Raw genomic sequence first — 13,585 nt, 5'->3', positions numbered from 1 at the left:
ATTTTGTGTCCCATGTAATCTACATTTGTTACTTTGACTTTTGTTTTTTCTTTCTTTAATTTGAGATTGATTTAACGAGCTCTATTCAGCACATTGATAATTATTTCATCATGCTCTTTCTCTGTTTTTCCCCATACTAAGATATCCATTATAATTTCACAACCGTCTATTCTGTCAAACAACTGGTGCATAGCTTTTTGGAACACTTCAGGTGCTGAGGATATACCAAATGGGAGACGATTGAATTTGTATCTGCCAAAAGGCGTATTGATTGTTGTAAGATAACTGGAATCTTCATCTAGAGGTATCTGCCAAAATCCAGAGGCTGCATCGAATACGGAGAAAATTTTAGCTCGTGGTAGTCTTGATACGACTTCTTCTATTGTTAAGAGAGGGTAATGTTCTCGCTAAATGGCTTGATTAAGATGTCTAGGATCAATACATATTCCTAACTTGTTTGGTTTTTCCACTATTACCATTGACGAAACCCATACCGTTGGTTTTTCTACAGGATCGATGACACCCATCTGTTGCATTCGTTCTAACTCTTCTTTAATTTTTGTTCTCATAGCTACTGGAACGCGTCGAGAAGGATGAATTGTAGGTTTTACATTTGGATTGACACTGATATGATGTTTAATGGGTAAACATCCTAGTTTGCCATCGAAGAGATCTGCATATTCATTGAGAATATCGTCGCTAGTGAAAATAGATTTGACATCTGGAATTCTTTTCACCATACCCAAACGCTCGCAATCAGGTAAACCAAGAATAGGCTTTACATCGTGTGTCGCTATATAGAAAACAAGATTGTATCGTTTGTCTTTGTAAGAACACGTCATCACTGCTTGTCCCAAGGTTTGAACTGAATCTCCACTATACGACATTAGCTTTGTATTTGTTTTGGTAACTTGTTGCTCAGCTTCTGTGACTTTGTCGAACAATTTTTTAGAAAGCACATTACATTTTGCGCCTGTATCCACCTTCACGTTCACCAAATGTCTGCCAAATTTGAGTTCAGAATACCACTCGTCATTGCTTTTCTACAGCTTCAATATTCATTCGATAGTCGACTTTCGAGCTTGTGCGTTGTTGCGTAGGTTTGATTGCATTAACAGCACCAATAAACAATTCTTCATCACTAACTTCATGAACTGTTCTTTGTGACTTTTGTGTAGACGTTAGACACACCCGAGCAAAGTGGTTTTTCTTATGACATTTGTGGCAAATTTTTCCAAAAGCTGGGCATTGCTTTGGAAGATGTTTTCCTCCACAGTTTCTGCAATTGTTCTTTAATACGAATCTTTGTCCTCGATGTTTATCTTCTTTTGTTTGACTTAAGTTTGTGTAACTTCCTCTTGAGGTTTTCAAATTCTTCCTAGCCTTCAGTTCATCGACATCTTGATAATTAGTAAGATCTTTACTTGTTGTTCCGACAATTCGTTTGCACTGCATATGTTTAGAGCCTTGTCTAAAGTTAAACTTGTTTCGCGAAGGAGAATCTTTCTTACTGCATCACTGTTAATCCCACACACAATACGATCTTTAATAAGTTCGCTCTCGAGGTCACCAAACTCGCACTTTCGAGCAATGTTTTTCAAATCTGTAACAAAGGAACTAATCGACTCTGACGGACTTTGCTTCCTTTGTATGAAATAAATGTCTTTCGAATGTTGAATTCTTAAGCGGCATACAAATTTCTTCAAATTTCTTCACTAGAATTTCTGGATCGTCTTTGTCTTCCTCTTCGTTGTAGGTAAAAGAATTATATCTTTCAACCGCATCTTCGCCAGCTAGATTTAAGAGGATGCATGACTTTTCTTTCTTTGATTTCCGACTATGTCCTGCAGCAACAATGTATATTTTATAGTTCTGTTTGAAGCGACGCCAATTCTCAGCAACGTTGCCTTCAACGAGAGTCGTTGGCCTAGAAAATCCTTCTGCCATTCGATAAGAACAAACTTTTCCTAATCGCTACCACCTTGTAATAAGTCTTGTATTTAATGCCGGGCTAAGATAAACACAGGTTCTTATATACATTACACATGCATATTAAATAAGGAATTACCTACGTCATTACAGTATATAAATATAATTAGGCATGCAATGTCACAGGTTTTGACCTTGCATTTTACATATGCTAAATGCATTAAAGACAATAGGAATGAATAGATAAGACTTCATTTTCTTATGAAGAAAACGTGTAATCTGCACGTAATTAAATTAATTACACATTTGCACTGAAGATGAGTTGTAGTTAAGTTAAAACATGTTTGCTAAAAAAAATTTTGAAAATACTGTCGTTTTTTAAAAAATGATTTACATCATTAAAACAGGGAAGCAGTTGACAGATCAACGCGTTTTATAATAAATTACTTATGTATGGTCACACTGTGCTTGCTACAAATTTTCACAACTGTAAAATCTTATCAAACAGCGTTTTCTCTCATCATTTTCATTAATACGAATCATTTCGTAATAAAGTGGCGTCAAAATATTTTTTTATCAAAACATTCAGACATTACAAATTGCTCATAATCGTCCTTACATTATTGTAAAGTCATAAAGGAATGGTCACTGGCAAAAATAGTTCAATGTAGGTAACATCATCGGACAAAGTGGTAAAACAATAGATATAGTTACACAACACTAATAAATAGTTTACTTATTAACTAGTGTATCCTTTTCTTGCTTAAGTTAGCACGCACTTTTAAATCACTTATATGTCCAGTCTTTTAGTATATCAATCTTTATTGTGGATGTTAGTCATCACTGTTGCATTATAAAACAAAGTCTGAGAAGCTCTTTTCTATTGACTTTGTATTACAAAATGAAATATCATATTTCTATAAAATTCCAAAAACCACTTTGAAAATATTTTTTGGCCATTCATATTTATTGTTGTCTTCACAATGTTCTGCTGTTGTTGATTAGAATGAAAATAGGAAATTGCTCTTTTGGACATCCAAGTTAAATTATCTTGATCCAAGATAATCAATTGCTTGGTAAGATACAAATATCTTAATAAAGTAAATGGTTTGAGCCCGGGAGTATCGTTATATGTTTGTAAATGATGTCATCATTTACAAACATACAAATATCTTCATATCCATCATTTTGAAATTAAAAATCGTAGTTTATTTATTGTTTGGATGTTAACTTGAGTTCTTGAACTATAAATGTATACTTTAGGTGTCTGAAGAACGATGTCCCTATTGAGAAAATTTACAATAAGACGTCAAAAGTTCGTTTGGGCTATTGATATGACCTAGAAAATTTTATTTTTGAAAATTTAGTCTGTAGTTAGTGAAAATTTTAACTCTTTGTGAATTTATCATTTTAACATATTCTAATTGGACGGTTTTAAATATTTATGTCATTTCTGATTTTGTTTGAAAGCAGACAATTAAGGTTACTTTAGACGCAAAATCAAGACCATTTGTTCAGCTGACAATCGTGTAGTAAATACCTACATCAGAATTACAGTTTTCTTTCTATCTTTGCCATTGGTTGAGTTCAATTTTTTTTTCCCCAAATTAAATATGAACATGCTTTTTGTCGTCCTAAATCACCACATAGCAATGCCTGACATTTTATATTGTTTATTTGTTTTTGTCTCTCGTTATAGTTTAGTCATAGAAGCATACATGACCTAACCAAGATTATATAAAATTTTTAAAACGCTTAAATTCTATGTACCCCTTATTTTTACAATTATGATTTTCCGACAACTTTTAAAAAAATCGACATGAACAGTATTTCCAAAAGACGGCATGAATGACATTTCAAGAAGACAATGTGAACGACATTGTGAAAAGACGGCGTGAACGAAATTTCAAAAAGTTGTTGCCATACAACGGTAACATGCACAAAATCTTTTAAGGGCTCACAACATTATATGTTGGTGACATCAAGTTTACATCACTACACGACATGTTTTCGTCCATAGAACATGACTTGTCTAACAATGTTATAGTTCGACATGAATCTTAAGCGAATTCCTTTCTTCAACTTGGCAATGATGATGTCATCCCTTGGTGCATTTTTTTTTCAAATTTGTTGTTAGAAGTCATGTTAAAGTCCCAGTAGCAGATGCATCTTGTGTTTGTAACAAAGATATGTAATACATGCACGTAGCTGACACTATTTTACGCACTCGTGGGCTTTACAAAACGATAAAAATTAATAGATACACCATATATGTTTGTTTCGTTGGCCAAAGCAAAGACACGTTCTTCCTTATAAACATTTTACAGATTTCCTTTTCTTCGGTGGGTGCTTTTCATCCGACGTTCTAACTACAAAAGTTTGATTAAATTTATCTAGCGTAGCATTTGATTACCGTTGTGCTGAGTTCTATTGGCAAACAACGAAACTCGTAAAGATATGTGAATTAACTGCACATGGTAGGCAATATTTGATCATTCATGACATTTTTTATTCAAGCAAACTTTTCTGCTCATAACCAGCAGCCAAAATCATTGGTTATTCTGGAGGTTATCTTTGATTACAAACCATCAAAGTGAAGTCGTTAATTGAAAGTGTAAATAACTGGGCATATCGAAAGCTGTTGGTTTGGTGTTGGCTATCAAAAAGATCTAATGTAGCGTTCCTACGTTTGTAGTAATTAATTTTAAAAAAATCTGTTTAAAAGCAATAAACCAAGATTATTGATAAGTTTCAAGCTAAAAAGAATGCAACAAACTAAAAATTGTAATCTTAAAAATAAGGTGTATAAAGAGTGTAAGCGCTGTATAAATGACATATATTAATTTAAATTTTGTCATACACGAGGAATACTTGCAACAGTTAATAGCCAAGGATAAGTTTTATCAAAAACACAGACAACTACAATGTCTGTATAAAAATGTTCACATATGTAGCACGTTTCATGGTCATGCAATAACGAATTCTTCAGCAAATACTGTCAGTATTAGTTTGATTAATCGAAGCACACTTGTTGCAGTCAAAGATGAGGATGACACATTAGTAAATCGACGTTTATGCATCAGTTATTAGCAAAACTGACATCTTCGAAAGGTTTCAAGAACGGGGTACAAAGAGCTTATGGATATTTAAAACATATCAACCTCGTTTTCACAATTTTCATTTTGACGACATATTTTACGACTCAGCTACATTCACCTCTTAATACTGTGTCGAGAAAGTTAGCAGTTAGAGGAATCCATTGTATAATCCTGACTACGTTCAGCATTATCTCCTCTGTAGCGTTATGCTGGCATTCGATGTGATATTTTCTTTAACAGCAGTATGCTTTTACAATGCTTAGATATGATAGGATTACTTGATTGACAACATATTTTTCCGGTAGACGTCGTTGTAATACTTTTGAAAGTTTCTTTTATATATATTGCGTGCAATCTATGTCGAACGTCCCTTTCAATCATCATATCATTACTATTTCTTCCTCAACATTAAAGTTAATGAAATTTTGCCTTCCACGTAGTATTTTGTCTAAATATCTTGCCGTCTTTTCGCGATGGGCACAAATTGACGATTATCGTGGTTTCCAGAAAGTGCCTTTCCTTTGCACAACCACAAATCTTTTTATTACATTATCCTTGTCGCCTTTCTGTGATCTTGTCCAATTTTTTCGAACTACATGTTCTTACCACGACGCCTTGTAGCTCTTGAGTGCCAAAATTTTGAACGGAATAATATCTTTAAGTGTGATGTTATGCACGTCATTATAAATTTGTTCCACATCAATGGAGTATTTGCCGGTTGCCAGTCTCCCTTAAATTTGCGCGGTTTTTGCAATGCATTTTGGGATCGCCAGGGGGCAAACATTTCTTTAGAAATTTATCTGTAATAGTGATATTTTTCAGAATTCTTAATTTAAAGCACCTATTTCCATTATAATGGCTATTCGTTGTAATGGGTATTCGTTACCAGTTGGGAGAAAAAAGTAAAGTATGTGGAGACGGCAATTGCTTTTATCGAGCAGTTGCGTTGGCTATAAACGGTGAAAGCGACGAAAACTTTGCTCACATTCGAGAAATGTGTAACGAAGTTTTTAGTACAAAATCCGGCTACTTTTCGACCGTATTTATTTCGATACGAATCGATAGAAAAGCATCTGGAGCGAAGCATTATGTCCGGTACGTGGGGAGAAACAGTGGATATGTACGCTTGTGCCACGGCCTTGCAGCATGAAATTTGTGTTTATGCTTGAACAGAAATGGTTTTATTTCACTCCTCGCCTGGTGTTACGTCCATTGTTAAAATATGATAGAATCTGTGATTGTCCAATCACTTTGGTCTTGCATAACTTTCACAGAGCTGCTTGCCATTTCAATCTTTTGCAACCCATCAATAGTTGTTGTCTTGCCCCAATACCTGCCAATGAATACCAGCCACCTGTGTTGGTTGATCTTGAACTTAAGGAAGAACCATCTCTTTCTAATGACCAATCATCTCCACTTAAAACCACAACGGTACCTTCCCCATCAAAACCTAAAACAATATCCCGCAAATCCAAACCCAAAAACACATCTTGTCTATCTAAACATAAAACCATATTTTGTGAAACCAAACAAGAAAAGCTTGCAAATGAAAACATTGCGAAGAATGTTGACACTAGTACAGTTGTCAGGGATGAGCAATTTCACCAGAGAAATAATTTCAAAGACTGGAAAGTTAAAGATTTGAAAGAGTATATCAGTGACCGTGGTGTACCAACTACAAACTATTTAAATCCGATCTCATAAAGTTAGCTGAAGCCACTGAGGAGGCAAAACTACAATTGATCCTGATTTTCAATGGATTCCTTGGAGCATTCTTTTCAAGAACGATTGACACTTCCTGCTGGAAAGCCTACAAGATCCATTTAAAATGACCCATACATCAAATGACATGTCAGCTTTACCAACATTTGGACTGTTGGACATTTTCAATCATTTAATAGTTAGTAAAGCAGAATATGACAAAGAAATGTTGGCATCTTGGAGAACATTTGATGATTATAAATTACACCAAAATGGTCAAGTAAGGAATTTATCTGAACTATTGTCTATGACAACGATGATAGCAAGTTTCACATTGTCATTGGCAGTGTTTTACCCACACAAAGGGACAAAACACCAGAAGGCATGAAAGAATACAGATCCTGGTTCATACTTTCACCAAATGGCTCTGTGTTTTCTGCATTTTGTGAATGTAAAGGAGGTTCTGATCAGGGATGCAAGCACTTGGGTGCTTGTATGTTTGAACTTGAAGAGTTTTTGTCAGGTGAAAGAACTTCAGTGACTTCACTTCCAGCATACTGGCAACCAAAACCAACACAAGAAATAAGCCCTTACCATTGCTGGAAATGAAAATTTGTCACTTGTGAAACCCAAACGAAAAGGAAACATGTATCTCTGACGACTCTTGGGTTGACTCATTTGACCCAATGCCAAATCGTATGAGAACCACAATAAGTGAAGTAGACAAAGTAGAATTTGCCAGGAAGTTGAGAGACATTGATGAAAATTCTGGTATTTTGGATTTCCTTCCTGAGTGCCCACATTCAGACAAAGTAAAAAAAAAAATGAAAACTGTTTGTAAACTTAATAGTCTTAACATAGAAACAAAAGCTAAAATAATTGCAAGGGAAAATCAACATTTGATTAAAAAAAGAGTGAAGAAAGCCTGTGATATCTTCATTAGCACATTAAAATGCACTGAAGAAGAACAATTGTTCATTTCAGCTGCAACAAAAGGACAATCCAAAAATGAAGAATGGCATAAAATGAGACATGCCATGGTAACAGGCAAAAAGTCAGCTATTTATTAACTAGACAAAAATCAAAAGAGCGCACCCCTTCTGCTGATTTATCAAAAACTGTTGCTAATTTTTTGGAAGACAAGAACAGTTTGATAAACTCAAATGCTATGCAATATGGACTAGACAAAGAAAAAGAGGCTCTGTATCTTTATAAGAGACTACGTACAAAGAAGCATGAAAAAGTTAAAATAGAAGAACCTGGGTTGCTTGTTGACCCCAAAAATTTATGGATGGGAGTGAGTTTGGATGGAATATGCCAATGAATGTTAGGCTCAAGGACACTTGAAATTAAGTGCCCTCTAACATGCAAGAATATGGATCCCAAATCTGCATTTTTCTCAACAGCTATTGGTGGGAAAACTAATGATAGTGGGAAGAAAGTGTTGAAAAGGAACCATTTACATTACTTTCAAGTCCAAATGTATGTATATAAGTCAAATCGACAAATGGATTTTATTGTATATACAGAAAAGGAATTGATATTGTAGAAATAACATTTGATGCTGACTTCTGAGTGATGTATTTAAAACTGTGTTTCTATAAGAATTATATTATTAGTAGTTTTTATTGAAATATATACAATGATAAAATTTTATATTTACAAATAATAGTTTTCAAAATAAAAATATTAAGTATAATTTATTTTAGATTATGTAAGGATTACTTTATACCACGCTTTCCTAAATTACATAAAGCGGCACACATAAACAAAATGTTGTCCAAAACTGGTTTTAATGTTAATGGAATAACTCCTGACAAAATCTGAAATTGCTTTAGTTTCAATATATCCTTTCTGACATGAGATCTTAATGATGCCACACGCCGAGTATGAGTTGTTCCACGAGAGGAAAGTCTTGGTCCACGACAATAGGCAGGAGAAATAAGGTGAACTTCTTAACCACAAGTAGATCTCTAACAAGGAATCCCTTATCAGCCATGACACCATCTCCTTTTTCCAGCAAGTTTATGAGACCAGAGTTGGTGACAATTTCCTTGTCAGATATTGAACCAGTCCAAAGGGGTGGGATGAAGGAAAAAATACCAGTAGGGGTAATGCGAACTAAGAGTTTTGCAGTGCTCCAATGCTTATAGCTGCTCCATGAGATTTTCTGGCTCCCAGGTATCTTAGGTTTTTGTATAAAAAATTCTGTGCAATCAATAATTATCCTTAAGTTTTTAAAATTTCTGAAATCGCCTTGGTAGTTTCTCTTTGATTTCAGACTTACTTGGCCAAGGCACAAGGAATGAAAGCTCGTTAGACAGGAATTTAACCCAAGTTGTATAAATCCGGGAAACATGACTAGCTGAAACAGAAAATGTATCAGCAAAAACATGACATCAAATCCTTTTCGTGTCCTGACAAGAGTAAGAATGAATTCTTCCCAATGTGTCAATACTCTTGAGACATGCCCTCTTTAATAGACTGGGCAGTGGCTGTATCAGTAGAACCTCTCCAATACCTTAGACTCTTTGCTTTCTCTTCAATCAAACTGAAAACTAAGTTCAACTTTTCTAGTGACAATCCAGTGTAGCGGTAGCAATTCTTCTGGCAAATAGCTTGTTCAATAAATAAATTTCTTTTCAACGTTTTAACATCAACCTGGAAAAAACAGTCAATGATCATGCTTATCACTTTCAATGCTGTGGCTATCATCATAATCATAACGTAACATCCAAGTCTGTTGTACAATTTATATGTGGACTGTCTCCGTGCACAGACTCTGGCTCAGTACACTGCTCAGGAGCAGTGATTTCAGCAGCAAAAAAAGCCTTATCCTGATGCTCAAAGCTTTTCTCAGTACTGCCTTCACACAGAATTTTCGTCTCTTTCTTTTCGGAATATTTGATTTGCTTCTATCTTTCGGCGGTAGTCGTTTACTGGTTTCTTTTGATTGGTATCCTTTAGATACAAAGTTGGATTGGGACAGCCCTCGGATCGATAACCAGCAAGAAAATGATTAGAACAAACCTTCGTATTAGCAGTGACTTTGAAGTTTTTCCTGTTGATCAGCTTTTGCCAAGCACTCTTGTCTTTCGCGTTTTTCGGAGAAAAAAAGCGAAGAATACCAACGTGATCGAAAACGATATATTTTTCAGGATATCTTCTATCGTTATCACAACCATAAACAGCACAGTGATCCCTTTTCCCATTATAATTTGAATATAGACTTTTACTAAAAGATATTTTATAAAGATACACAATGTTTGCCCCTGGCGATCCCAGAATGCATTGCAAAAACCGCGCAAATTTAAGGGAGACTGGCAACCGGCAAATACTCCATTGTTTATCATTAATTGTTCGTGTATGAATAAATTACAGTAAATCTATCCAATTCAGTTCTGAAAACAATAGGTATAGAAGAGCTGTATGTTCTTTCTACGTGAATAACAAAGTAAATCTATTGATTATCTGTAAAACACGTTTGTGCTTGAATGCCTAATCCACATGAGCAAAATTAGCATGAACGACATGACTTTCTTCTGTCTTTACTCTGCAGGTTTACAAAGACAAAGAGATTGGAATTTCATTTAGGGTCTATTCATTCAGTTTATGACTAACTTATTACATGGATAAAAGTTAGTCATAGGCTGAAAGATGATTTAGTGCATTTATTTTATCAACCGATTACGGAGTGATTGAATTACTTCGTTGAGCTACGCGCACAAAACCGATTACTCTTGGTTTTGGAGAAATTCATAACTTTAAGTGAAAGAAAACAAGTCGATCTTGTCGCAGAGGATTTTAACCTGTGTGTGCAAGATTGACGTACCGTAAACTAAACCACTTGGCCAGACTAGAGACATGTCAATCATTAAAAACTGTAGAGTTACCCGTACAAATTACCTTTATAACTTTATTTATAACTTTATAACCTTAATGATTGCAATATAGCTACATGTTTGAGCAATGTTTCGTCACCATTACAAAGATGAATACAGGGACTTACTTAGTCCTTACTACAAAAACTATGGCATGGTTATACATTTATGTTATGATTTAGAAGAAGACCAATAAAGCATGCACAGTGTCTGACATTTTAATGTAGGGAATGAAAACAATCTGGCGCATGTCTGTTGTCGGTTGCATGGTTTATCTTGTTTGTTTGTTTAGCCAACATATTTTTTAACTATCATAAATAACTATTATATGAGTTGACGACTATTTCAAATGTGTCTTCCTTTGTGTCTATGTTTGCGTCTACGTTGTATCGTCTATGCATTTGGTATTGTTTGGAATGTGTGATAAATCTCATCGAAACGGCGTGAGTAACCGTCCCCGAGGCAATGTGCTCTTGTGGCACTGACTTATACCGATAGCGACCCCAGGCAGTGATAAAGGTGGTGAGGTGTCTGTCGTCTCTGTGAAGGGGAACGCTGTGATAACCGTTCCAGCAGTCGAAAACTGATTTCTTATTGCCATTGGGGACAGAGCGGGCCTGGTGGAAAGGGCTCTGGGTGTGGTGGGTCTCCCTAGTGGCATTTGCATTTAGTGCCTGTAGGTCAACGGTTCGTCGGGGTTTACCGTTCTGTTTCGCACAGATGACCATCCTGTGGCACCAGGTGACAGGCTTGCCGATTGGGACGGGTTCAATCACGCCGAGGGCCACGTCTTGGTCAAGGCCAGCTTTCACCTTGTCCTGCCTGTGTAGAGGGATTGGGATTGGTGTATGGTGTGCTTTAGGTTTTGTGATTTGGGTCAATCATGAGTCGCATTGGCGGACCTTCAATGAGTGGCAGTTGTTGCTCGGAAGTGTTTCACGTGCTGGACTTATAGTGATGGAGCAGCCAGTCTTCTATTTTTTTCGGTTATCTCAGATTGCAGGGAATGGCAGTACTGTGGGTTTAGTTAGCGGCAGTTGGCGACGTTGGCAGTCGCATGTGCGCTTTGATGGGCGTTCTGCTACAACGTGAATAGACTGGTTTGTATGTATGTCTACTGTCATTGTGTCCCACGGTGGGGAAGCTGTTTGGGATGATTATCAGGGCGTCACATGTCTCCACGACTGAGGAAGAGTTTATTTAAGTCACGAGTGACATATACAATTTGACGGCTCTCCAACACCCGTCTTTGGATTGACCAGAGTCTCACGATGGCTGCACCGATGATATCGATACCATTGTTGTTAGCAGCGTGCATGCGCATAGTGACTGGAAGCAGGTCATTCTGAAGTAGTCCTAGTCGTTTCATTATATGCATGCTAGCAAGGCAGCTCTGGCATCCTATGTCCGCCATTACATTTAATGTGACTGAGCGATGTCTTGTATAATGCAGGTGTACGCGAAGGCTGTGTAGTCCTCTGGTTGACACTCGCAATTATATGGAGGAACGGTTGGGACTGTTACGGTTTTTTCACCCAACGGTCATTCATGTCATTGTAAGTATGGTGGTCTAGCAGGATTCCGTTTTTGCAATGCTGATGGCTTTTTGTCATGCACAGGCTGTCAAACACTGCGTTCTCTTGGTCTCGGTTTGCGTAGTGTTTTGCGTCCCGACGCTTAGCTTTGTCAATGCTTCTGCACATGGAGGCGTTGTGGTTAAGACGTCCGCAGCTATCGCATGTTTTGCCGTAAGCCGGGCATTCCTGTCGTCGGAGATTAGGTGGGGCGTTTCTACCATGGCCATGTTTGCTACAGTAGGAACATGGTCGAGTTTTATTGGTTTGCACGCACTGGGTCGTATTGTATTGTTTTCCGCGGCGATATTGGCTTTGTAGCATCAACGCCTTGGCTATTGAGTAGGGGTGGCCGAACTTCTGAAGGCTTCTTTGGCTTCTATGAACAGAAATGCCTCCTCCAGTGTCCTATTTTGATTTTTATCGCTGACCAAGTCTAGTTGAATGTCGCTGTTGGCGATTCCAACTGTTCTGGCGTTGTGTGTTGATTCGGGCCACCATCGTATTTTCCTCTCGTACAGCGAGTTCGCCGATGGCAGCCATGACGTCGTCGATGGGTTTGTTTGTGAGGGTGCCGCCAGCGTTTCTGGTGACGCCTTTACGAAGCGTTTTGACGCAGCATTCGACTAATGGCATGACCTTGTCTTCGCTGGTTATTTTTGTGGCTTCGACATAACCTGCCAGCGTGTTTGGAAATACGTCCATTCCTCACTGGACCCGTCAGCGGATATGGTTGGCCGTCTGACCTTTTTAATCTTCGCCGCGGCGTTGATGCCCGTGGGTGTGTTTGTCGCTTGGTTGTTATTGTGAACGCCAGTCGAGTGGATTGTAATAATACAGCTGCGAGTTGGTCCTCAGCTTCTTCTGTCTCGTATTCCCAGTCTGGATAGGGGCATTTGTACTTCGGCATTTTCGCGCACACGTAAGGTTACGACCTGTCTCTGGTGGATGGAAGTACTCGAAGTAATTCAACGCCGCCGGAAAAATGGTGCCAAATATCAGCGATCGATAAGATGGTGGTGTTTACACTGCAATTTTTCTCTATCTCGGGGTCAGAAGGGAGTGTTATCGACGCCTTTATCGGTGCTGCTCGTTACTTTGGTTGTAGGGCTGCCTTCGTTGATAGATATGCTTTTCCCTTGGCCAAATAGGTTCCGTGTTGTTGCCGATGGCGTGTCGCGTCTCGAACTGCTTATAGTGTCGGATCGTCTCGATCTTTTCGTGTGTATTTTGCTCATCTGTCGTTATAGGTCGTTTAATTGTTGTTTGTCTTAGATAAGACTTAGTCTATTTCATGAAATGAGGATCTTGTAAAATATATATTGAGAGACAAAATACAAAGGTCATTCGTTTACGTATGACAAACAACAATAACAGTTGTCCAGGCCCCTTATTAATCAAC

General features: G+C 37.4%; 2 protein-coding genes across 2 annotated transcripts; both read right to left on the bottom strand.

Moving 5' to 3' along the window:
• Nucleotides 1-407: 407 nt before the first annotated feature.
• LOC124435969 lies at nucleotides 408-887 on the bottom strand. Its single transcript, XM_046985900.1, has one exon. The coding sequence runs from the start codon at nucleotides 885-887 to the stop codon at nucleotides 408-410; it is 480 nt and encodes a 159-aa protein (XP_046841856.1).
• Nucleotides 888-8,595: 7,708 nt separating this feature from the next.
• On the bottom strand, nucleotides 8,596-13,093 carry LOC124435968. Its single transcript, XM_046985899.1, is given in 7 exon segments — nucleotides 8,596-8,979; nucleotides 8,981-9,117; nucleotides 9,120-9,188; nucleotides 9,191-9,389; nucleotides 9,669-10,000; nucleotides 12,542-12,779; nucleotides 12,896-13,093. Coding segments are annotated over 7 exon segments (1,557 nt in total).
• Nucleotides 13,094-13,585: the final 492 nt, after the last annotated feature.

The sequence above is a fragment of the Xenia sp. Carnegie-2017 genome, unplaced genomic scaffold (assembly GCF_021976095.1).
Source record: "Xenia sp. Carnegie-2017 unplaced genomic scaffold, XeniaSp_v1 HiC_scaffold_16, whole genome shotgun sequence".
In the NCBI taxonomy this organism is placed as follows: domain Eukaryota; kingdom Metazoa; phylum Cnidaria; class Anthozoa; order Malacalcyonacea; family Xeniidae; genus Xenia; species Xenia sp. Carnegie-2017.
The sequence above is the reverse complement of the archived record's forward strand: the minus strand, read 5'-3'. Positions and strand labels throughout refer to the sequence as shown.

Excerpts from the sequence above, each read along its gene's own strand:
- LOC124435969 (XM_046985900.1), bottom strand. The coding sequence starts at position 887 with ATGTCGTATAGTGGAGATTCAGTTCAAACCTTGGGACAAGCAGTGATG.